Genomic DNA, 27,084 nt, shown 5'->3' with positions numbered 1-27,084 from the left:
ATTATCTTTACCCTTTGAATGGCGGATGAAAGGCATCTGATTCTAGTGTGATCTTAAAACCATGGAACTTAGAGATCAAAGAGACCTTAGAAGTTATCTAGATCTACCTCTTCATTTTACAAATAAACTGAGGTTTATAGAGCTTAACTGATTTCACAAAACCACAAAATCTAAGAGTAGGAAGGGACCACAGAGACCATTAAATCAAATTCACTGCTGAATAGCAATTTCTTTCACTTATAGGAAAATAATATTTTCTGTCCTGTTATGAAATACTAATTTCCACAGGTATATCATATCAGAGAAATATTTTCCCCAAGTTCAAGAAAGGCATACTTATGACATATAGACTCTAGGAGGAAGTTCTGTACTAAGTATTCTAATTTTGGGGGGGTTAATACTAGAAAGCTTTGAATTTATAATAAAAATAGCTTTTATCTACACTATAATTGCATAGAATCATTTTAAAATGACCTAAAGAGAGCAAAATCCTCTATTAAAGTTCTAGGTGCTCTAAATGATCTCTTTCAGAATGTCAGGTAGGATTAATCTTACTATCCTATTTTAGATGTGGATTTCAAATACTGATAAATTATTTTCTATTCACTTGGTACAGTCTGGTCACTAATTATTTGAGGGGTATGGATGGAATGACATATTCTGTCACATGTCTTTAAAAATCCATTAAAGGGGGCAGCTAGGTGGCGCAGTGGATAGAGCACCGGCCCTGGAGTCAGGAGTACCTGAGTTCAGATCCGGCCTCAGACACTTAATACTTAACTAGCTGTGTGACCCTGGGCAAGTCACTTAACCCCAATTGCCTCACTAAAAAAAAAATCCATTAAAATCTAATATATCATCTATTTCATACTTCATGTAGTTATTCTTGAACACCAAATCAGGTGCCTGTGTTTTTAAAATGAACAGTTTTAAAAATAGGAAGTAAAGAATTGGGGTGTTGGCTTCTATTTGTATTGTACATCTTCCAAAAATATGTAACTGAAGAGTCTGTGCACTGCAATTTTTTCCACAGAGTTGGAATTTGAAGCAGTGTTTTCATTTCTTCAGGAAAAATATGCTACCTCTAAGCCTAACTTCATCGATATGCCTAAATATATATTTTTTTATATGGGGAGAAAGCGTGCAAGGTAATTGCATACAGTTTTCTACCACAGTAAGTAAATTATATTCTTTTGATAAGAAAAACCTGATTAGGTAGTTTTCACAGAATAATTTTTACATTTGCTAAAGTTTATTTTACTAATAATTAGTTACATAATAATTGAGTTTCTTTTATTAAACCATTGAGATTAAATTTGGTAACACTGTTATTATTATTATATTTAGACTATCTCCTTTAAATGGAGATTTGATGGTTTTAAAACAATACCTAATCCATTTTAGTTTATTTAAAAAAAACAATTTTAAGAGTGGGGTTAAAATGTGACTCAGGACAATAACTAAGTTAATGGAATATCTGATTGGATAAAACTACATTTTATGAGCTACTTTTAACTGTTATGTAACATTTTGTACTTTAAATATTATGTTTATCTAGAAAGCTAGGAAGTATAACCCTGGAGGAAAAATACATACTACATATATGCTTATTTAGACTGTTTTTATATTTTGCATAAATCTATTTGAGCCCTTTAATTAATATATTAAATTCCATTTTATTCAAATGTAAAATGTATTTATTAACTGTGAATATCACAAGTTTGAAAAAATAAGTTAATAAAATATTTGAAAGTTAATGAAGTAATAATTGATTTAGTTCTCTCTTAAAAACTTAATTCTTTTAGATTTTTCACAAGGCCTTAAATAAACCTGCATTTAGCCACATGTTTTATGTTTTCTAAAACACTCATTATGTCAGTTATTACCTATCTATGATGCAAAGAAAAGTAAAGTTGCAAATAACTAGTTCTGAAACACAAAATTGGTCTGGGTAATTGTAAATGTACAAATTTGACCTGTATGAAGATAACTGCAATACAAAGGTACATGTGATAAATACAAAAGAGAGACCCAGCCAAAGAGAAGTGATTTTTTTTGGGGGGGGGAGGGGTGGGTAAAAATAACCTTTGGCTGTGGAGATCAGGGAAGACTTTGTGGAGGAGGTGGCACCATGAGCTGCTGACTGTTTTCACTCTTTAGAGATCAGTAAAGGGCACAGAAGGCTTGACTCCTCTCTCCCTTTTCCTATTCCTTGAGCAGGGGATATCTACGTAAGTTCTTTATTTCTTAAAGCTATTTCTACTTGGTGATTTGTTTTATATAAAACTATTATTGGGTATAACTTCTCCATGATGCCTGTCTATGTATTATATATAGGGGTGATTACAATAGAGGAAGTCGGTGAATAGCTTGTGAGACAGAGGTAAATGGAGAGAGAGGATGAAATTTCTCTGACTGTTGCAGACAGTAGGGAAAGGAACTTTCCCCTTCCCATTCCTTAGATAGAAGCTGAGCTGAATGAGACAAAATCCTGTAGTTTTGATTTTAGACTTAAAGCTCCTAACTAGAAAATATAGACCAGCCATTAGGACCATTTTTCATTTGGCTAGGGAGTGATTCATTACTAAGATTCAGAGTGTCAGGCTTTTCACCGAAACTTCTGGCCTTAAGAGTGAAGGATAGAGTAGAAGCTTGGACCAAAGGAAGGTCTTATCCCCTAGGTCTCCCTTAGGAGAAAGATGCAGTTTGGGATGTGTGTCTATACTCTATGGTAGGGGCTCTTAATCTTTTTGTGTGTCATGAAACTCAGCGTGGACCCCTCTTCTCAGAATGTTTTGAAAATGCCTAAAATAAAATACAAAGGAAACCAATTATGTTGAAATAAAGATGCAATTTCTTCCCCATCCAAATTCCCAGAATCCCTGAAATCTATCTGTGGGTAAAAAACTCTTGCCCTAAGGCAATCCCCACCCCCAAATTCCAAAGGATGGAGGGCTACTCGCTCACCTACATAGCTAAACCTTGGCTAATAGTGCCATCTTCTGGTTATATAGAAAATAAATTGTTTGTTCTCGAAGAGGACCATGATGTTGGGAGGTAATGTTATGACTTACAGTGAATTGGATTTAAGTGAAGGAGGCTGTGTTAGGTCAACAGCCTTGCTCTCTCCTCCAGAGCCATCTGGATCCAGGGGCAAGATATACATCAGGATGTTTGAGGCAATAGGGTTTAGGGGTTAAGTGACTTGCCCAGGGTCACACAGCTAGTAAGTGTTATGTGTCTAAGGCTGGATTTGAACTCAGGTCCTCCTGAATCCAAGGCCAGTGCTCTATCCACTGTGCCACCTAGCTGCCCCCAGACTAGTTCTTAATATAGTACTTTTCAGAAGTATGCTCCACAGAAATATATTACCTAATTAAATTTTTTACAATTCATACAGTTATTTTACCAGAAAGATAATACATGAATCATATTATAATGAATAGAGGAAACCTGGACCATATGTACATAATTAAATACCAATTCATTCATTCATTAATTCATTCCCATTTCCCCATCTCTGTATCTTAAACCCCCATCCCTACTCCTACAGAGGGACCCAGAATGCCCACTCCACTCTATCCTTTGGGCTACGTACATCCTTGTAGTGAGCCTTGAGAGTCACCAACTATAATCCTTTCTGTAAGATGGAGGACCACTGGACCTTAACAGCAGCCCTGCAATTGAGCCCTAAGAATCACTGGGTCTTACCAGCTGTTCTGCCATTATAGCTTTCTGCCCATAGGGCCTTATCTGATTCAACAGCTCCTGAGCCCTGGGCATTTCCACCTGTCCTTCTGTCCTTCTGACAAACTTTAAGGATTGGAGATTTTCCTGTTATTCTACCACTGTAGACTAAGGACCATTGTGCCTTTCCATCCATGCTGTTGACTGTCTCTGCATGTTTTGTCTCCCCCAATTAGAATTTGAACTTCTTGAGAGAAGAATCTTCCTTATTTTTTATTCATATCCACAGTAGCCAGCATAGTTCTTGGCACATAGTAAGCACTTAATAAATGCATCCTAATTAACTTAAGGTTTGGTCATCCAAAGAGAGGTGACACAGGGGAATGGAATGTCATTCACTCTCTAAGAACCATAGAGAACTTGACATTTGCTTAGCACTTCTGCTCACTATGGAATTTCTAATAACAGATACTTCTTATTGAGTAATATCAGGTCAGTGGCTAACAGTGCTACCTGGTTGCTATGAGACTTTGAAAAAAGAATGTTTAGAAAGTAGGAGACAATGTCATGGCAGAGAAGGGAGGAAAGTATCCAGGAGCAGGGTGTGATTGACAGAATCATAAGCTTCAGAAAGGTCAAGGAGACTGAAGATTGAATAAAGGCAATCACATTTAGTTAAGAAATCATTGTTACCTTTGGAGAGAGAGTAGTTTTAGCGAAGTGATTGGGTTGGAAGACAGATTACATGGGAATGATTAGTGAGTGGGACTTGAGAATAAAGTAGTGGTGGGTTTAAAGGACCATTGCTAGGAGTGTGTTTCTAAAAGAAGAAATATGAGACAATAGATGGAGAGAATGACAGAGTCAAGGGAAAGATTTTCAAGGATGAAGGAGATCTAGGCATTTTTCTGTCCATCATTCAATCAGTGAGTCAATCAACAAGCATTTATTAGGGACCTTTTAGGAGATAGTAAAGGAGGAGAGATTGAGGATGAAAGAAAGAAAGGGATTGGTCAATGGGGAAATTTCATAGAAGAGATGGGATCAAAAGTACCAATAGAAGGTTTTCAAGAAGTTCCACCTCATTAGAAACTGGAAGAAGGAAGGAGAAGCTGGTATAATATAGAGGAGAATTTCCAGATATGAAATGGGGGGATAAAGAGAGCTCTCAGTGGATTCCCTTTATTTCTCAGAAAAATAGGTAATGAAGTCCTCTGCTGAGCACAGAATAGGGTGGTATAGGAGGTGTGGAAATGAAAAGACTTGTAGTAATCACTTTAGAGAGCACTGGAGTCAGAAATATCAGAATTCAGTTCCAACCTCAGACATTTACCAACTGTGTGATCCAGGGCAAGTCACTTAACCCTGTTTGCCTCAATTTCTTCATTTGTAAAAGGATATGGAGAAGGAATTGGCAAATCATTCCAGTATTCTTGCCAAGAAAACCCTAAATGGTGTTACAAAGAGTTGTATGTGATTGAAATGACTGAACAACAAAAAGTCACCGTGGAAAGTATTATATATTCAAGAAAGAATAAAAGTTCTGCGTAGCAGCAAGGGCCTAGAAGAGATTTTAAATTTTTTTTGGCTAAAACCTATGATTTGACTGGTATGAAGAACTTCTAATATGGAAACTCTCTACCAATGAAGAGCAGCACCTTGTCTGCAATTTATAATCATAAATATCTGCTTGAAGAGGACATAAGTACCTACTATGCTAAGTACTTTTTTTTTTTTTTTACAAAATTATGTCATTTGAAAAAGGTAGATGCTATAATTATCTTCATTTTTACAGTTGGAGCAATGGAGACAAAAATTAAGTGATCTCCCCATGTTCACATTAGTGTCTAAGGTCAGATTTAAACTCAGGTCTTCCTGACTCCAGGCCAAGTTCTTTATTGCCTTGCCACTCAATTGCTTCTCAGTGTCTATGGCACTGAGCGATTGAGTGATTTGCCCTGAGTTAAGTTGGCTTTTATCAGGGGCAGAAATTGAGCTCAGGTCTTTTTGATTCTGAGGAAAGCTTTTTATCTACCATGCCACACTGTCTTTCTAATGTAGATTGCATAATAGTGAACATAGTCCTACAGATGCATGATTTTCATAGGATCCAAGTAGGAACAAAGCCAGCAAGTAGTGGAGTTTAACAAGGATTGGGGTTTAGCAAGGAGTGGCTGGAGGGAGGACAAGATAGCTGGATCATTGGGAGAATGAATAGAAGCTTAGGAAAAATGAGATAGAGAGAGAGAATAAAGCTAGGAGATTCGATTGAAGAGAGGAAAGCAAACATTTTATATCCCGGAGGTAAAACAAAGACTATGGAGATGACTATCCCTGTATGTTGCTGAGGTAGAGTGGATAGAAGTTATACCATTTTAGGGGATTGATAAACTAGGTTAGAATATTCAAGAGAACATTTATGTATGTTTTTTCTCAATACCTTCGGAAATCAATTTCTTTTAAAGGAAGACGAACTTTAAATTGAAATTATATTAAATGTTCAATAAATTCTTATTTGCCTGTTTTAGTCCAGATTAGTGATTTGGTCTAATCATATGAGAATGGTATGGGGCACTCTCACTATGGAAATTTTTTTCTAGTGATAAAGATCATTCATCCCTGTAATGATGTCAATGGGCAACTCATCTCTAACTTAAACTTTTTTTTTTTTTGGTGAGGCAATTGGGGTTAAGTGACTTAGGCAGGGTCACACAGCTAGTAAGTGTTGAGTGTCTGAGGCCGGATTTGAACTCAGGTCCTCCTGACTCCATGGCCTGTGCTCTATCCACTGCGCCACCTAGCCCTGTCTAACTTAAACTTTCAGAGATTTGTCTAGGGCATAGAGAGGCTAAGTGACTTTCTTATGGTCATTCATTTTTTGTATGTGCAATATGTGTTAGAGACAGAATTTAAACCTGGGTCTTCCTGAATCTAAGACTACCTTATTTCCTCTATTCATTGGAGCATGTTTCCCCTCATATATACGTAATTGCTATATAATATACTATATTTTTTTCTCTCTCTCCTTTATTTCTCTACCGATGTGACAGGATTCTTCAGCCGTCAACATTCTTGAAGAATTATCCAATACAGGAAGCAAAAGTAGCCCTAATGATACTGAACATAATGAAAATTGTGGTGAATCATGTGCAGTTCAAACTAAAATTACACGAGAAGAAAAACATTTTATGTGTAGTAAGTAACCCTTGAAAATTAGCTCCTGTAAATTGTTGATTTTTTGTTAGGAATGAAAAAATTGGTCCTGTTCGTAGGTTAATTTGGATGAATTTTACCTACATTTTGCTTGCCTATCTTGGCCTGTTGGCCATATATAGCAATTAAATACCATGGCCTGCAACAACTGGCTGCAGAAGGTGGTACTGACTTGCTATTATGTAAATTTATAGGAGGTAGTCTTTTTATTACCAATCTATTGGACAGGTAAAATTCTTCCTGGGTTGTAAATTGACTATGTATGTGACACAGAAAAGATCCAAAACAAAACATATAAGCAATCATTCATCTACATTATCCAAGATCATTTCTTAGTTGAGTGTTAGAGGATACAGAAAAGTTGAGCTTTCCCTTTTTAGTCTGGCTTTGCGGAATTGTGATCCTTGATTTAATAATTCACATTTGGCTTCCCCCCCTTTCCTATTTTTTTTATACTTATTATTGAGTACTCCATCATCCCCCTAGTTGCCTAGGTTTGTAACCTACATGTTATCTTCAAGTCTTCACTCTCCTCCTTGTTCCTATCTAATCACTTACCAAGTCCTGTTGTTTCTACCTTCGAAGCAACTCTCACACATATTCCCTTCTCTGTTCTGACACTGCCACAACCCTGGTGCAGGCCCTTATCACTTCATGCTTAGACTACTATAATAGCCTTCTGGTTGGTCTCCAAGCTGTGTCTCACTCCATTAGTATATCATCCACTCAACTCTTAAAAACTAATCTTTCTAAAGTGCAGGTCTGACCCTGTCACAACCCTTTCCCCCATTCAAAGCCCTTTATAATGGATCACCATCCTACCTTTCCTGTCTTTTTTCATCATATATTCTGAGATTACCATCATATATTCTGAGATTCAGTGACACTGACATCCTTGCTGTTCTTCACACAAGACACCCATCTCTGTACTATGTACATTTTCACTGATTGTTTACCTGAAATTCTCTCCTTCCTAATTTCCATCTCTTGGCTTTCCTGGGTTCCTTCAAGTCCCAGACAGGGATGTATTGGTAAATGTTTAATAACCATCTCTCTGGGGGAAAATGTACCCATCACATAATTTTAGCTTGCATTATTAACATTTTCTCAACTTTTAGTTCTATAGTGTTTGATGATTTCTGAAGTGTAAATGCTTATACTGAAAAAAAGTAATTGACATTGTGAATTCATTTAAGCTGGCTCTAACATAACCCTGTTTCCACCTAAAATCCCACCTTCTACAAGAAGTTTCCTAATCCTCCCTAATGCTAGTGCCTTTTTCTCTTTTGATTATCTACAATTTATCCTATATAAAGCTTGTTTCCACATTATCTCCCACATTAGACTGTGAACTCCTTGAGAGCAGGGGCTATGTTTTGTTTTGTTATTTGCTTTTCTTTGTTCTTCCAGGGATTAGCATAGTGCCCAGCATTAGTAGGTTGTTAAGAAATGCTAGTTGATTTGTTGTATTTATTTTGGAGAAGAGAGGACTGGGTAGGGGAGAAGAAGGTTAGCTATTTCAAGTATCTGAAGGGAGTTATATCATGAAAGAAGGGTTAGAGTTATTCTGGTTGGCCAGAAAGAGTAGAACCAAGAGCAATGGGTGCAAGTGAGAAGTTTCATTCTGATATAGAGGAAGACTTACTGAGAATTAAAACTGTTCAAAAGTGGAATAGACTGCTTCTTAGAGGAGGGAAGAACTCACTTCCAATCTTGCCTCTGATACTTGCTAGCTCTATGGCCTCATTGAGTCTGTTTTTTAATATGGGGATAATAATATCAGCAGGCTTTATCTCACTGGTGATCCAGGGACTCAAATGAAATAAACAATGTTGAGCATTTTGTGAACTATAAAGTCCTTTCTATATCAATGCTAGGTATTCTTCTTCTATAGCATTTGATTATTTTTGAGCAGAGGTTGAGAAACCATTTTTCAAAGATTCAGACCAATTTCCTACACTATATGTGCAATCATATATAATAGGAATTGATATCTCTTCCATCTTTTGGATTTACTTCTAAATAATGTCTACAGAAATGAATTCATTTTTGTTCAGGTTGTTGAAGTATGCTATACTTACTAAGGCATATAGAATACTAATAAATTTCAGAAAAAAGTTTTTAATAAGGGATACAGTAAAAAGGGTTAACCAAAATAATCACCCTAAAATACTGTTCTCTAAATATTTGTTACTCAATATTTTACTGATCTCATACTTAGTCAAAATTCATGAAATTCAAGATTTTTCTTTTTATTTTATTAGTTCTCTACAGAAATAATGATTACCTCAATAATTTATCATGCTTTAAGGGAATTTGCAGAGCTCCATTGCTTCCTATACAAGAAACACCAAAAAACTGCTCAGAAACATGATGGATGAACAACAAGCTTCTTTGGATTATCTATCTAATCAGGTACTGGTTTAGTCTCTTTGTTGGAGATAACATATCTACTTTTTTCTGTTTGCTGGGGTTAACAATTATTATTGCTTGAAATAAAATTAAACCTTTAATGTTTCCTTAAAGTAGCAAGGTATGTAATCCTGTTGTATGTGCTTATAAAGTACAGAAATTCAACTGACAGGCTCTATTATAGGTACAGGAATCTTAACCTAAGAACTCAGAGGTGTCAGAAGTGTATTCAAATATAAATTTACTTAAAGGTTTTTCCCCTTCTTTTGGTTATGTAGGTGAATGAGCTTATGAATAGAATCCTTCTTTTGAATACAGAAGTTTTCAGAAAATATTTGGATCCCTTTCCTCATAGACCAGTTCAGGCACATGGTAAGAACTTTGCCTTTTCTGCCATTTCATATCCCTTTTATGTTTTAGAAATTCCATGGATGAGACAATGGTGCTTCTTTATTTTTAGAAGAGTACGACCAGATCCTTATTGCATGATAGAGTTTGAGGGAATAATGCCTGCTATAAGGTAAATTACACTGTAGACTATATGTATATAGAGCATATATGAGGATATATATACACACACATATATAACATGTGTGTATATGTCTGTGTATACACATATACATATGTATATAATATTTTAAACTGGTAACTTTGTACAAGTACTTTGAACATGAACATAGTTATACTCCCCCAAATATTCTAGGTACCCACTATTTTTGATAAGGTATCTTCAGATATAGGAATAGAAAGTTTGTAGCTTAATCTCTCATGCCTGAAATACATTTCAAATTTGAAGGAATAGGAATGATGAGATGGAAAAACAGATGAATTTGGAGTAAGAGGGCCTGGCTTTACACCCTGGCTCTATAACCTAGTACTTGTAGCAAGTTTCTGGACCCTGTTTTCTTTTCTGTAAGAAGGAAGTTTGATTAGGTGACCTTTAAGGTCCCTTCCGGTTCCCAATCTATAAAAAAATCACAACAGACTCTAAAGGTTTGAAAAAAAAAAGCTAAAGAGGCATGAAGAATAGCTAACTGATTTATCTCATTCTAAAATATATTGGAACCTCTAAGATTTTTGAAAAATTTGTAGGACCTGGGAACATCCCTAACACATCAAATCACATATGGGCTTCCCATACAAGACTACTCCAGGTTTAAGGTACTCTGTGTCTATAGCCATTGAAAACCATGAACTCCAATCAACGTAGCTATTTTTATTAGTCAGCTAGAGGAGACATTTCAAATACTAGATAATTAGTTCAAAGGAAGAACATTTAATGAAATATCACAATAAGAAATGTAGGAATAAAACATTTTCTCTATCAGTCTTAGAGATACTCTTTCACAAATGCACATGCCATATGTAGAGTGGAAGTATAAATATGCATGGGGAACACTAGAGGGGTACACATATAGGGAATGTGTGTCAAGGGTATAGATGTAAAAGGCATACACAGAGAACACATATTATTAGGGTGGCAATTAGGAATTTATGGGAACATGTGTGGCTTGGGCACATTCATGGAGTAGTGACACGCCTCAAACACTCCCTGTCTTCTAGTGATGGTTCCACTTCTGCAGGTCTCCTCCCTATGGGTCTCACATGGCAATTGTTTCAAGCTGGATTCTACCAGGAATATAGTCTCTGTTACTAATCCCCCAAATTTCTCTTTACTTCTATCTAGTATCTGACTTCAGCCAAAATAATTAGCTTGGGTGTGAGCTTTTCTTCTTGTTGAGTAAGCTGTATCACATTCTTTCAGTCAAAACCCTATGGGCTTTACTCCTTTTTATAAACTTTAGATTTCTCTAATAATTATTTTGATTTCTACTGAAATGTAACACCAAACTCTTTAAAACTATTCATTTCAGTAAACAGCATGATTAAACTGTACTGTATTTGTATCCCAAGCACCTAGAATTGGGCAGTGCTTAAGAAATACTTGTTGATTAATCTGTTGCTCTGATCAGAAAAAGAGAGTCACTTAAAATCAATTTGCCTATTTATGTATTGCCTTACATTGACATTCCTAGGAGGGTATGCTTGGGGACACTTGAAGAAATGGAAAAGAAATGGAGATAAATCTTTTAATTTTATTTTTTCAAAATTGAGGTAGGGGAGAGGAGAGACATGCTTTTAGGAAAAATTATTGAAGTAAAGATGGTTATTTATTCAAATCAATATCATTATCTTAGCAAGAAATTCAGATCTCATGCTGTCATTGGTAAATAGAGGAAACATTTTGTAATAACTATTGCTTGTTTTTTTACCATTTGGAAAGTAGGATTTGCCTCTTCTTGTTTTTAATCTTCCCCTGTTTTTTATTGTCAAAGTGATTAAAAATTATAATTTTCCTGAAAACAAATTATGTGAATTCTTTTGTTCTCATTTGTTCATCTTAATGTTCTAACACACATCTTTCTAAAAATGCCAAATTTGAACTCTTTTTGATTGTTCTTTAGGTTTGGATTGTACTGATATTAAAGATACAATTGGCACTGTAACAAAAACTCCAAGTGGTTTATACATAATACACCCAGAAGGTTCCAGTTACCCTTTTGAGGTAAGAGTGTTCTTTTACATGTTGCATCAGAGAGGGCACAATCATAGAGACAGAACTTATGGTTTTACTGATAAGAAGCTCCACTAAGGAGTTTCCTTTGTCAATGCACATTGGTACCTTCTCTTAAACTTATAGTCTCCTATTTTGTTTCCCTGACTCGTCTCTTTTAAGGTCTAACCGCCTACTAGGTGGTCTTCTATTTTCTCTCCTGTTGTTCTCTCTTTACCCCTTTGCAATCCTGCTTCTGATCTCATTCATTCAAATGAAACTTCTCTCCAAAGTTATCAGTGATTTCTTTTTTTTTTTTTTTAGTGAGGCAATTGGGGTTAAGTGACTTGCCCAGGGTCACACAGCTAGTAAGTGTTAAGTGTCTGAGGCCGGATTTGAACTCAGGTACTCCTGACTCCAGGGCTGGTGCTCTATCCACTGCACCACCTAGCTGCCCCCGAAATAACTGCTTTTTTTTTTTTTTTTTTTTTTTTTTTTGGTGAGGCAGTTGGGGTTAAGTGACTTGCCCAGGGTCACATAGCTAGTGTCAAGTGTCTGAGACCAGATCCGAACTCAGGTCCTCCTGACTCCAGGGCTGGTGCTCTATCCACTGCACCACCTAGCTGCCCTATCAGTGATTTCTTAATTGTTAAATCCAATAGCCTCTTATTAATTCTTATTCTTTTTGATCTTTCTGCAGCCTTTGATACTATCATTCTTTTTTCTCTAGATACTGTTTTCTGGGTTATTGCAACATTATTTTCTTCCTACCTATCTGATTGCTCTTTCTCACTTCTCTTTACTGGATTTTCTTCCATTTCCCACTAACATTTACTATCCCCCAAGGGTCTATTCTCTTCTCCCCCTATATTATTTAACTTGATGACCTCATTATTTTTCATGGATACAATCATCTCTATGCTGATGATTACTACATCTATTTATCTAACCCTAACTTCTTTTCTGAGCTCCAGTTTTACATTTCCAGATGCCTCTTGGACATCTTGAATTGGAAATCCTGTAGACAACTCAACATATCAAAAAGACTCATTATCTTTTCTCCCAAACCTTCCCCTTTTCCTCATTTCCCTATTACTGCCTATAATACCCCATCCTCTGTTACCCAGGTTTATAACCTAGGTGTTATCCTTGATTAACTACTTGTACTTAACCCCACATGTCCAATCTGCATTTCTATTCTCATGACATCTCTTCTATACATCCCTTATTTTCTACTCACATAGCCACTACTCTGTTAGGAACCCTTAGCACCTCAAGACTATATTATTATAATACCCTTCTACATTAGTCTCCCTGTCTCAAGTCTCTCTCCAACCCAATCCATCCTTCATTCAACTGTCAAAGTGATATTTGTAAGGTAAAAGTCTGACCATGTCATCCCTTTACACAATAAACTCTAATAAAATCCTATTACTTCCAGGATCATAATATAAAACCTCTCTTTAGCTTTTAAAGCTCCTTACAACATGGCCCCTTCTTCCCTTTCCAGTTTTCTTACCCTTTAATTACCTTCACTGTATTTTGCAAGTCAGTGGCACTGGACTTCTTGCTATTACTTACACATGACAACCCATCACCTAAATTTTTACCGTTTCATTGGATATTTCCAATGCCTGGCATGCTCTCCCTCTTTATTAAGAGAGTCTTCTAGCTTCCCTAGCTTCCTTCAAGACCTTGTTCAGATCCTATCTTCTACAGGAAGACTCTAGTTCATTCCTCATTTTCCCCCTCATTCCCTGCAACTTTCTTCTAAGTTCATCTTTTTTTTTACACTGTATAAATCTTGTATAATCAATTTTTTGCTTGTCTCCTCCATTAGAGTGTAAGCTCATTAAAGTCAGGATTGTATATTTCTTTTCTTTGTGTCCCCAGTGCTTAAAGGTACAGTACATGGCACATAAATGTTTGTTGACTGAGTGCCTGAATTTAGGTAGTCTGTTCCTTGTCAGTCCCTGGCTTTGTACTCAAAGCCTTTATAGGGTTACTCAATATAGGCTGTACTCAAAGCCTTTGTAATTCTGACAGGATTTTGGTAGTCCCTCTCAGAAATTCCATAGTCTTCAAAAGCCCAGTGTCACTGCTAACCATATATAAACTATACAAAATAAAATAAATTTCATATTACTGAGAAAATCATAAAGATATACAAATGTAGGTATAATAACTACTGGTATTATGATTTTCTAAAAAGTTTATTACAAGTTTCTTTCCATGAAATATATTATCTATCAATATAATTTTTAGTCACAATACCCTGCTGTCATACAAATACATTAAATTTAGAGAACAAGATAAATTTCAGTTAAAAGTGAGTTTTTAAAATGTGAAGGTGGAAAATTATTGTGCAATGATATATTGCTAAAGTTTTCTTAAATATCTTTATTTTAGGTAATGTGTGACATGGATTACAGAGGAGGTGGATGGACCATGATACAGAAAAGGATCAATGGAGTAATTGATTTCCAAAGGCTCTGGTGTGATTATCTGGATGGATTTGGTGATCTCTTAGGTTCATATTTTACATATTTATCCTTAATTTTGGCTATTTTTATCTCACTTCTACAGGAAAATGTTTCTATTGGTCAAAATTTTATTGATACAGGTCATGTTCCTGATTAACTGTGTTATTAGTATTGATAACAATAATAATGAGAATGAGAATAGCTGGGAATCTACATAGTGCTTTACAGCTTTCTGAGTGCTTTTTTTTCATATTATCTCTTTTCATGCTTCCAACAGAACTGTGTGATAGATACTACCACTATTATTATCATCTCCAATTTACAGATGAAGAAATAGAAGGTCAGATAGGTTAAGTGATTCATCCATGGTTACAAAGCTGGTAAATTTCCAACATGGTATTAAGAACTCAGAGCTTTCTTGACTCTAAATTTAGTGTTTTTTCTACTAACCTTTACTGCCTTTTGGGAGTATCGGAAATTCTTCTGATATGCTTCTTATATAAAATAAATGGGCCCTTTGGGATTTCATATTTTTTTTTTGGAATGAGATTTCATTTGATTTCTAATATGGTTAATTTTAAATGTTTATATTGTATGGTTTTCTATATAATTTTCAAAGATTATGTTTACAATAGGCAAGTAAAATGGAGAATTATTAAGGTACTGGTCTGAGTACTTTCAAATATTTGAATGGATCTATGATCTCATCAATGTAGACATTCCCTCCAGTTATACAGATTGCAACTTGTCCATGTTTGTCATCCCATGCAACTGAATATCCTATAATTGTCCTCCCTTAAGTTTGACACAGGAGTTTACCCAATATACTGAGATGTTGCTCAATTTTTCTTGACATCTCCATAATGCCAGTGAAGCACACAATATCTTATGCCTTACTCTCATGATATGATCAATCCATCTTCTTTTTACAACCATATTTTTTATTGGTATATCATTACTCTGGTTCTTAGTCATAGTTCTTTATGAGTTATGTGTTGCAGCCTATTTACTCCCATCATGAATTTTTCCATTGCCATTTTATCGATACCCATTTCCAATTCTTTAGAATATATATTGTTACATAACTTAAATCCATATCACACTAGTAGAATATTAGTATTATAAATATAAGGCTTTGTTTCTGGGAGAAGTTTGGGATCAGTAACTTTTCAATTTCCCTAAAACAATCCAACCTGCTCTTTTTCTTTATGATTTTGTTGATGTAAAATATATCAATTGATAGAATAGCTCCATATGTTGTGCATTTAAATGTGTATCATAATTTGGGCAGTAGCCATTCCTAATTCATTTTTTTTCTGTGTAGATGGTTAGGCCAAATATATATATTTTTTGGTTATGGATCCCTTCCAAATGTTCTACAATGTTTTCAAGGCTTGATAAAATAGTATGATACCATCTGCAAACAGGAGTATCTAGAGCAAGGCTTCTTAAACATTTTCCACTCACGACCCCTTTTGACTAGAGAAATTTTTATGTGATTCCAGGTATGTAGGTATATAAAATAGTGTATATAATCTTTTATTGTTGCCAAATTTTTCACAACCCCCACATTCAGTATGGGGTTGCTACCCACAGTTTAAGAAGCTTTGATCTAGAGGACCTCACCATAACAAGGAATTCCTCTCTAACTTCAATTATTTGCTGGAACTCTTCCATAACAGAGTTAATAAGACCTTTGATGAGTATACGTCTCCTTGTTTAATTAATTGTCTGCTATTAATTAGGGATTAGGGAATCATCAAATGAGGTTCTTTCTGTTAATATTTCATGTAATCGTGAATAATTTTATGTATGCTTAAGAGATACCTTGTTAGAATGAACTTTAAAGGAATTTGCTTTACCAAGTCAAAACTTTTTTTTCCATAAAAGTATTTTATTATTTTCCAGTTACATGTAGAGATAGTTTTCAACATTTGTTTTTATAAGATTTCTAGTTTCAAATTTTTTCCCTCGCTCCCCTTCCCCCCCTCCCCAAGGCAGAAAGCAATCTGATATAGGTTATATATGTACAATCACCAAGTTAAATTTTAAAAAATAATAAACAAGCACAGTGGAATATTGGGTTCTTTAAGTCTTTCTCTCAAATGTTTAAGGATAATATTATGGTTTGCTAAGGAATATTGCTTATAAACATCTGTCTGTTCCCACCTAACACCATAATTGTGAATGTACCTTATGCATGTGTAAATTATTGTGATAATTTTTTTCCAGATGGGAAATAAGGTTAGGTTATTGGTTGTTGATATTCATCAGGTTGATTTATTTTTGTCTTAATAAGGTTTGAGATTTTTTTTTCAGTGTTTTGGTATCTTCCCCCACTTCAGGTACTTTATGAATATATTCCTTAATGTCCTCACAATTGTTCTTGCTCTAGTATGAATTAGCCCTACGTACACTTGATCAAATTCTACTGCTTTTCTTTTATGTTCTCTTTAAGTGAAATATCTATCTCCTCTATAAGCATATCTAGGGATTTTAGAGTCCAAGTATGGTGGTTCTCCTGTCCTTGATGGTGAAACATTATATATAATTTCCCCTTTTTTGTTTCTTTGTCATTCTCTTTCCCTTTTAAAAAAGGTCTGTGGGATAGCTTTACTTAACTTGTCCTCTCACCAAGTCTATACACTAGTTTTACCCACCACTGCTTTTCTGTTTCATGAGGTGATGCTGATCATAATCTTCTACCATCTTTCTCAAATGTGTTTTAGAAATAAGTTTTCATTCTAAACTTTTTTGGTCTCCTTATTATGGCAATTTATTTAATTGGTATCCATGTACTTTTTTCCATTTTTCTTTTATTTTCATCATCAGTACCTTTATCTTGAGATCAGAATTGAGTTGTTTTCACTGCATGACATATCCTTTTCTGCATAATTCAAAATAAAAGCCTAGCTTCAGGAACAAACAATCTTTTTTTTGGTCTCATAGATTGTTTACATATCATGAATTCATTGAGCATTTTATTCAGCTCTCCATTCCATTTTTTTTCCTGTTTAGACAAGGTTATTTTCATAAACTAAGAGATATGAAGATTGAGATTATATAATATATCACACTCCCTTGGGTTGGTAATTCATTTGTTTGATTCATTTTCTTTCTTCTAGATTTCACCAGAAACCTGACTCCAATCTGGTATTGTGCCCCTTAAGTGCCCCCTTATTGGTAACATGCTTTAAGACCCCTGGAGTAGGTTCTAGAGTCTCCAAAACTGCCCAGGGTTCATATAGGTTAAGTATATGCAGTATACTAAATATGGTTGTTAATTTTTATCTATCTGATTTCAAACTGAGATTTGTCACAGTACTATGTCTAGGCTTTCTGCATTCTTCCTCCCCCAACCCCCCATGAGCCCACAGCCTAGTTCTACTTGGTACTTAGCATCTCCTTATGTTTTAAGGAATATTCCAGAATATCAGTACAAACATACTGGGTATGCAAACTCTAGCTCTGAGGGAACATTGTGGGTAACATAGAGGATCCCTGGGATTCACACTCAAGGTTCACTGGTGGGTATAGTCTTTTCCTCAGGTTAAAAGAAGCTTTTGGTGAGTCTATGCATTTTTACTTTGGAAAGACAGAATCTATATTCTGGCCTGATCTAGGCATTTGACACTCTGCCAAGGAGCTCAGAAAAACTTGCTATTAGGCAGTTTTGAACATGCTTACCTCTAACCTATGAACCCAGTAGTTCTGTTTATGACCCTATGTTCACCAATTTAAGCTATTCTTTTTCTACCTATGGACCTTTTTGATTATCTAGATCATACCAAATAATCATTTGGTTAGGAAACCATAGCATAAAAAGACAGAATCCTGATTTGAACTAAACATTTTCAGGAAGCCTTGAGGCACACTTAGATTAAAGATAAGGCATACTATGCATACCTATGTCCTTGAATTTATTATTGTATTAATGTGGTCTGAAGTAACTTCTAGTCTTTTAAAAAAATTTTCATTTATACTTTGCTCTGAGGCAACATATTCATAGCTAAACAAAGTGAATGATTAAAATAATTCTATGGGCAATTATTTATTTATTTATTTATTTATTTATTTATTTATTTATTTATTTATTTATTTATTCATTCATTCATTCATTCATTCATTCATTCATTCATTCATTTATTTATTTATTTACTGAGGCAATTGGGGTTAAGTGACTTGCCCAAGGTCACACAGGTAGTGTCAAGTGTCTGAGGCCGGATTTGAATTCAGGTCCTCCTGACTCCAGGGCCAGTGCTCTACCCACTGTGCCACCTAGTGGCCCATTATATGGGCAATTTAAACTAAAAACTAACGTTTGGGGAAAGATTCATTTTCTCCTCACCAACTTTTCCACATAAAACCTCTTAGCTTCTGGCAGTTGAGATATAGAGTGGTCAAGAAATAATTCATTGTTGCTTTCTACAATTTAAAACCAGGCATTTTCTCTTTACAGGAGAATTTTGGCTAGGATTAAAAAAAATATTTTACATTGTAAATCAGAAAAACACCAGCTTTCTGCTACTTGTGACACTGGAATCTGAAGACAAGACATCTGCTTATGCATCATATGAAAACTTTTGGATAGAAGATGAAACAAACTTTTTTAAGATACACTTAGGACGTTATTCAGGAAATGCAGGTAAAATTATCCTCCCTAAAATTATGCCAGGAAATAAAAATATAATATGTAACATTCAATGAAGATTCAACAATGTATGTATGCTGTTATGTAGCATTAATTCTAATAGGCTTTTTGCTTTCTGGTGGTAGAATGAATTAGAAATGAGAAAATGGGGGGCAGCTAGGTGGCACAGTGGATAGAGCACTGGCCCTGGAGTAAGGAGTACCTGAGTTCAAATCTGGCCTCAGACACCTAACACTTACTAGCTGTGTGACTCTGGGCAAGTCACTTAACCCCAATTGCCTCACTAAAAAAAAAAATTAGAAAATGGGACAATATTTTGAATTTTGATACTCTAAATGTCTTGTGATATTATCTTAATTTTATATAGAATTTCCCAGTTTCCAAAGCACTTTTATGTGGATTATCTCATTTGTTTCTCACAAAAACACATCAAAGAGAACAAATTAGGTATTACTATCCCAATTTTACACATGAGGAAAATGAAATTTGGAGAGATTAAGATTGGTCAATATAGACATGAGACCAGAAAACAGGTCTTCTAACTCCTAGGCTTGCATTCTTTCTTCCATACCGATCCTCTTATGATTGTTTACATGTATGTTGGATTTATATGCTAATAAGTTACTTTTAAGGGGAATTGAATTGAGATATGTATTTATCTCAGCAAAATGGAATCTGGTGCCATTCATATGTTGAAATAATATGTGATCTGTGATTCTATGTCCTAGAGGTGAAATGAGCCATTAGTAAATATGTCACAGATGAAGTTAGAATTCTGTCCATAAATTGTGCAAGATTATTTCTCTTAGTGTGCTAGATTTTAATTTGTTGATAATATGCTATTCTTCCAAAATAAATATAACTTCATTGAAAGTACTTTGAATTTATTTTTCACCAGAGGTCATAGATTGTGGTTATCCATCTATAGTGTCTTATTTGGGGCCTCCTTATAATCAATGCACACCTTTTTAATATAGAAAACATTGAAAGTAACTTGTGTATATGGAGGTGGGAACCCTGACCTTGGCCTCACTCATATTCTGCTGTAATGATTTTCTATATTATAACAGTAATGAAGAGATTATGTACCTCTCTGTGCCTCAGTTGACTCATCTATAAAATATCCCTTAATGTCCCTTCTAGTACTAAATTTATGAGTCAACAGTGTAATTTGGCAAGCAAGAAAGCTAATGTAATTTTAGCCTGGATTAAGAGAGGCAAAGTATATAGACTAGGAAAGTAAGTCTCATCAACTTTCAAATTGTCCTGTTCAGACACATATGGAATATAGTATTCAATTCTGCCCACAAATTATTTAAAAAATTCATAATCTGGAGAGTATCTATAAGAAGCAAGATGTTGAGATGTCTGAATTTCATTCTATGTATGAATTGGTTGAAGCAACTAGGTATATTTAGTTTAGAGAAGAGAAGATTGGGGGGGTGGAGCTAGAAGGAAAGGTGGATTATCTTCAAGGTGGAAGGTCTGTCATGTGGAAAAGAAAGTATCCTTGTTCTGCTTGACTCTAGAAAGCATAACTTGCAGCATTGAATACAAATTGAAGAGAAGCAGACAGGTGAAATTGGAATCACTGACTTGGAAAGCAGTGCGTTTCCTCTTCATTTGAAGCCTTTATATAAAGGCTGAATAATCATTTGTCAGTTATATTGTAGGGAGGAACTTGTGTTCAGGTTCAGGTTAGACTAGCCCTCTGAGATTCCTACTAGACTCTAAGATTCTGTGAAATATGAGACATTCAAAGAGACAGTGGAATTGTAGGAGACATTTGCCTACTCATGATAATTGAAACCATGAAAGCATACATGATTGGCAAAGGGGATAATATAAATACGAAATAGAATAGGACTAAGGAAAGAGAATTTGGGGCACCTACTTGAGAAGGATTTAACAGCCGTACTATAGCATAACCAGGAGAAACGTTGCTAAGCATAGACTAGTCAATATTGCTAAATGTTGGGAAAAGATCAAGGAGGATTGCTAAGAAAAGACCATCTGGCAACTGAAAATCATTAGAATTGGGGAATGACTTTATGATGTCATAGATGAATGTGATATAAAATTATTGTGCAGTAGGAAACAATGAATATTAAAAATTCAGAGAAAAGTTGTAAGATATAAACAGAGACAGAGCAAAGTAAACAGAAAATGGCGACATATACAATATTGGTGATAGTTATAATTTAAACAAATATGACAACAAAAGGCAACTAAATTATTATTAATTGTAATAACCAATCTTTGTCATTGAAGAGAACCATTGAAGAGATTCAACTTCTACCTCTTAGTGGAAAGATGGGGTACTTCACAAATAAAATGTAATATATAGTGTCAGACATGGTCACTTTGTTAGTTGGTTTGCATAAATATTTTTCTTTGTTACAAGAGAGAGTTCAGTTTTAGTGGTGGGTATGTAGTTAAAGGGGAAGTGTTTATGATGTAAAAATATAAGGCTATAAGAAAGAAAAAGAAAGGAAAAGAAAAAAGTCACTAGTGACCTTTGAGACAGCATTATCAATAGAGTGATAAGGGAGAGAAGTGAGATCATAAAGGTAAAAAACATGGTGTCAGAATGTTAGAAATATAGGAGGATAATTTGAGTAATAGCAGTGTGAAGAAAAATATATCTACATGGATTCATTATGTATGCATATATTTTTGGGATAGTGGAGTTCTGAGCCTATCTATAGGCAAAAGGAAAAGATCTAGTAGATCCAGACAGCAGATGAGAGCATGGTTAAAGAGCCATATAGACAAGTTCCAGAGGAGATTGGTGAGGCTAGGAATAAAGGGTACAGGTAAGGAGGTTTAAGGTAAAAGTCTTCCTTTTGTCTATAACAAACTCACCATAGTCAAATGAAGTGAAGAATGCGGTAATTTTAATTAAGGGCCTTGCACATAGTCAATAATAACTATTGAGTGATTGATTTGGTATTTGAATAAAAAGTTTTCTGCAGAATGATGACAAATTTATGTATAAAATTTCTGCTCTCACTTATCTGATTTGCTATTTACATAGTCTAAATCCAACTACCATCTTCTTGACTTTGACTTTTAGAGCTGGCTAGATACACAATTTGAGAAGATACTTTAAGGGCCTACAAAATTTTGGAAGGCATTAATTTTCTTGTGTATAATGCCACCTGAACAGACACTGATATATGAAGTATTGCTTGTGATAAATAAGGACTAAATTATAGTTTTACATCACTTTTACCTTTAAAGTATTCATGAAATTCCAATAGCAAAGTAGGCTGAAAATATTAAATTATATTAATGAAAAATGCTTTCATGTTTAGTCATTGTCAGTCTGTTTTATCCAGGTGATGCATTCCGTGGCCTCAGAAAGGAAGATAATCAAAATGCAGTGCCTTTCAGTACCTCTGATGTTGACAATGATGGGTGTCGTCCAGCATGCGTGATTGATGGTCAGTCAGTCAAGAGCTGTAGTCACTTCAATAATAATACTGGTTGGTGGTTCAATCAATGTGGCTTAGCAAATCTTAATGGTGTTCATCAGTACCCGGGAAAGTTGCTCTCATCTGGAATTCATTGGGGTACATGGGTTAAAAACAGGTCACGGGTCAGAATCAAATCTGTTTCAATGAAAATACGAAGAACTTACAATCCACTTTTCAAATAATTAGCCATAAAACAATAATATATTAGTTATTCTAGTTATTCTGGATAAAGTATAAATACTATGCTATTAAAATGTCTGCCGTTCATCCAAAAATTATAATAGCTTACATTTATATAGTATTTTATGACATAAAAGTGCTTTTCCTAAAAATAACCCTGAGAGTTAGGTTGTGCAAGTATTATACCCATTTTATGAAAAGGAAACCAGAGCTCAAAGAGATTAAGTGACTTATCCAAGGTCACTTAGCTAGTTAAGTATTATAGTGGGGACTTGAAGAGAGGTCTCCTAACACCAAATCCAAGGTCTTCAATTATGTTATGTTATATTAGCTAATGTCTAACTATATGTGGAATCTGTTTCTTCTGGATTCAATTCTAGTCCTGTGTCTCAATTTTTATAAAGCAAAAGTTTAGCCTAATATATGACAAACTAGTAGAAGCATTATCAATATGCAATTAATTCCTTATAAAATAAGGTTGTTCATCCTCCAACCAGCTTATTGGATCCAGTTAATTTCTGGGTTTTCTCACTTTGATCCTCCATAAGACTATTTTCAAAATCATCTACATCTTCAAAATAACATTGAAGGGGAAATCATGCTTCTTTTTTTCTTAGTGTTTAGTATATAGCCATACACAAATGAACACATAAATTACACGGAAATATATATTGAATGATTAAACAAATGTTTAAAATACTTGAAAGCAAAATTTTCGAGTACCCAAAAGGACTTTATAGGGGTCCATTTATATAAAAATGATACATGAATTAGAAATCTATATTGTTCATTCTGAAGGACTGTATTTTAAAAGACCTCTATTAGGTGATAGTTGGAATCTTGTTAACCTACTTTCAATAGCTGGAAATAATTGAATTGTGTTTCTTTAAAAAGTATTCTTCAGTTTACTCTCTTTACTAATCCAGCCTAATTTTTCCACCCTCCATGTAAGTAAAAAATATTGAGCTTATGCATATACATATGCATTCAGATATTATGATTATGGAAAATTGTAATTTTGAGTAGGTGTTTTCTGTGGCACTGAAACAGAGTGAATTGAAATAACAAAATTATCCTACTTATCTTTATGCTTATCCTCTTCTACAAATGATCAAACAGACAGGAGACTTCCATCGAGGAACTCCTGAGGAGTAACTTCTGTGCAAATTAATACCTTAAGGAACACGTTTGAACACTGAGACTTGGTATCCAGTATTAGCTTATTTTTATGTCCATTTCATAAACTGATGTAACAATAGATTCCTGTTAATAAAAGAAGGTGTTATAAAATTTTCTTTTAATCATTCCCATCTTTTATGACTTGAAGCTTTTTCTAAGTTTTTTTTTTGTTTTCAGTAAGTATATTCCACATTTTAATCATAATTAGTTATATGGCAGCATACTCAGTCTACCAGTTTTTAAGAGGCTAGTATAAATGGATAGTATGGGTTTCAAGGGAAGTGAAAAATAAAGCATGAATCAGTGGTAAAGAAGTGTTACTAGAGCTAGTAAAAACCAATCCTCTCACCACTCCCATTGAGTCAGTGTGTACAAGAAAGTTTAGGACCTCACGGAAGAGGGCAAATAAATATAAAATCTTCAGCTCTAATGGGAAAGAACAGAAGTGGGAAAAACATGTTCAAGGAGAGGCAAATTTGAGTTTTTCAAGGAAGTGAGAGAAAGAGATAAGGAATGGGTTTAAAAGTAAAGAGATTGCTTATATTAGAGTATGAATTCCATGCAGCAAAGGAAAAAAAAACAAGTAGAAGATAGATATTTTTACTTTGATGAAGGGGTTGAGAAGAAATAAGTGAGATATGGGCATGAGGGCTTGGGTGGAGGTAGCAGGATTGAGATGTTAATGCTCAGAAAAGTAGGTATAGACACCGTTGATGAGTGGAGTAATTAGGTCAGACAGATAAGGAGTACATGACAACCATAGGGAAAAACAGCACAGGAATGAAAAGATGCTTTTATTTGTATAATAAAAGATATTAAAAGTTCAATGAAAGAAAGAAAAGGAAATGTAGAAATGTAGGTATACAGATTTCACATTAAGATATAAACACACATGTATGCATGCATGTGCACGCGTGCACACACACACACACACACACAGAGATATCTGTTTACAATCAGAAACCAGTATTGGAAATAGAGCATTTTCTCTTACAGATGTTTTAGGTCAGTCACATTGTATCAGTGGGAATTTTATGATCATTGTTTTATTTGGCTGAGCTTATACATACAGTTTTGGGTGTTTTGCAAATTCATGGACAATATATAACTGGGGAAGAGGTAGAGATGGGGAAGGTGTGATTTGAAATGCCAATATGAACTATGCCTTTTGAGGTTAGCAGAGATTGAAGAAGCATAGGGACTGGATTTGTGATGTCATCAAATTAGGGAGTTCCCTGTAATCTCTCTCTCTCTCTCTCTCACACACACACACACACACACACACACACACACACACACACACACACACACACACATCAGAGGTAGGATTTTAAACCATGTCTTTTTAACTTCAAGTACATCTCTTTATCCACTATGTCATGCTGTCTCCTGAGTAGAGTTAAGAGAGTGCATGAGAACCATAGAAAACAGAGAGCAAAAAAAAAAGATAAGATAGAAGAAAGAGATAAGATGATGACAGAAGGAAGCATCATTGTGGCATATAAAAAAGAAGAAAATGAAGAATGGAAAAATATGGGGAATGGAAAATGATTTTAGAATTGGTGTCCAGTATTATTCTTGGATCAAAGTGCATACTGTGGAAATTTATTTTGATTTGGGGACCCTACCTTTAGGCTGATATTAGAAAGCCTTAGGCCCTCAGGGTCTCTCCCCCTCCTCCTCAGCTTCAGCTGAGGAGAAGGAGCCCCATGGGCTATACAAGACACCAGGTCAGACAGCTGGGGGGAAAAAAAAAGCCCCCAGCTCCCTCGGACCTGAGCAGAGCTATTTGAAGGATCCTGGATGGCCTGTGCTGAGGCATGAGGCTCGAGAGCACCCCCCCCACCCCCACAACAGCCGCAGCTCTGGCTGGCGGATTAGCTTGGTCTGTGGGGGCGAAGGAAGCCCCGAGATTTGAGTGGAGAGAAGAAAAGGTATATATAGACCTGGGAGTGAGACAGGAGGGGAGAGACGGACTAGATAGAGGAAGGAGGAGGACTGAAGGAGCGAGGAGGGGCTGACTAGAGAACAGACTAGAAAGACTAGAGGGGAGCGCGGACAAGGACGGAGGAGAGTTCGGTTCGAAAAGGAGCCGGGGCTGACAAGGTTACAGGCCTTAATACAAACCAGGGAAAGTGTAACATGCCCTGAGGCCAGAGGCGGCTAAGGCCCTTATTGTATTCAAGAAGTTCGAAGCGCAGCAGGTGTGAAAGAGACAGTGGAAAGAGACCACCAGGAAAGCAGTCAGGTTGTACACTTTATTTCCCTGTATTCCTAATTTGAAATAGTATCTCAGAAATAAACTCTGCTTTGATTATTTGGTTAAGAGGCTTCTTAATCTTTAGTCTATCAGTTTGGGAGCAGTGTGGTGGAACTTTATAAACGGCCCACATTAAGTTACCAAAGGTTGTACACTGCTACTTATGCCCCCTTTCATTTTCCCTGTATTGCAGCCTTGAACTACATAACCCATAAGTACCCCTGTGTTGTAGAACTGTGCAGAAATTGGAGGGGGAGGGGAAGAATTCTTTATCCATTCACATAAATCTTTAAGGAATTGCCCTTTGACTCCCTGCTTTAGGGAATCTTGGTAGTATCTATACAATATGTGCTTTCAATTCACATCAACAAAGGGAACTAGAAAATAAGTTTTGAAAAGCAGTCCACATAGGAAATTTCATAATGCAAGAGTATGATGAGTTTTGGCATGATTTTTCTTGTTTTCAGCAAAGCAATTCTAATGAAGTAAAAATAGTTTTTCCATGCACAAATGTGAGTTCAAGAATTAAACTGATTTACGTGGCACTGTAGAATTTAACATCTTAAACATCTGGAAAGACAACTTGATGGCATTTGATTTTCCACTAAGGTCTGAATTATTTCATATTTCAATAAGGTTAGCCTTCAGAATTGAATGGTATTTTACTATCTTTCTGATTTAGTTGTTGTGAATTAAGATATTTAAAAATATCTAATTTGTCAACATTGTGCTTTAGAAGATATTTTATTTAAACATCAATTTATTGTATAGCTTTAAATTTTGCAGACATGTTTTGTTGCCCAAGGCTATTGGAACAAGTTTATAATCTTACCAAATACCTAAATAAGAACAGAAAAATGCAAAAAACCCCGACAGGCTATCATCAAATTGCGTGTCTCAAAAGACTTATGGGAACTAGATTCCAAAAAATAAAACCCAGACGTGTTATAAGTAAAAATATAAAAGGAGCGAAACCCCAAAATAGT

General features: G+C 35.2%; 1 protein-coding gene across 1 annotated transcript; it reads left to right on the top strand.

Annotated features, from left to right (window-relative positions):
- The first annotated feature begins 1,046 nt into the window (after positions 1–1,046).
- On the top strand, positions 1,047–23,866 carry ANGPTL5 (angiopoietin like 5). The gene is made up of 8 exons (XM_043995643.1): positions 1,047–1,174; positions 6,738–6,882; positions 9,212–9,315; positions 9,591–9,684; positions 11,778–11,878; positions 14,276–14,396; positions 18,809–18,994; positions 22,342–23,866. The coding sequence occupies exons 1-8, from the start codon at positions 1,076–1,078 to the stop codon at positions 22,659–22,661; spliced, it is 1,170 nt and encodes a 389-aa protein (XP_043851578.1). The 5' UTR covers positions 1,047–1,075; the 3' UTR covers positions 22,662–23,866.
- The last annotated feature ends 3,218 nt before the right edge of the window (positions 23,867–27,084 follow it).

The sequence above is a fragment of the Dromiciops gliroides genome, chromosome 3 (assembly GCF_019393635.1).
Source record: "Dromiciops gliroides isolate mDroGli1 chromosome 3, mDroGli1.pri, whole genome shotgun sequence".
NCBI lineage: Eukaryota > Metazoa > Chordata > Mammalia > Microbiotheria > Microbiotheriidae > Dromiciops > Dromiciops gliroides.
The sequence above is the reverse complement of the archived record's forward strand: the minus strand, read 5'-3'. Positions and strand labels throughout refer to the sequence as shown.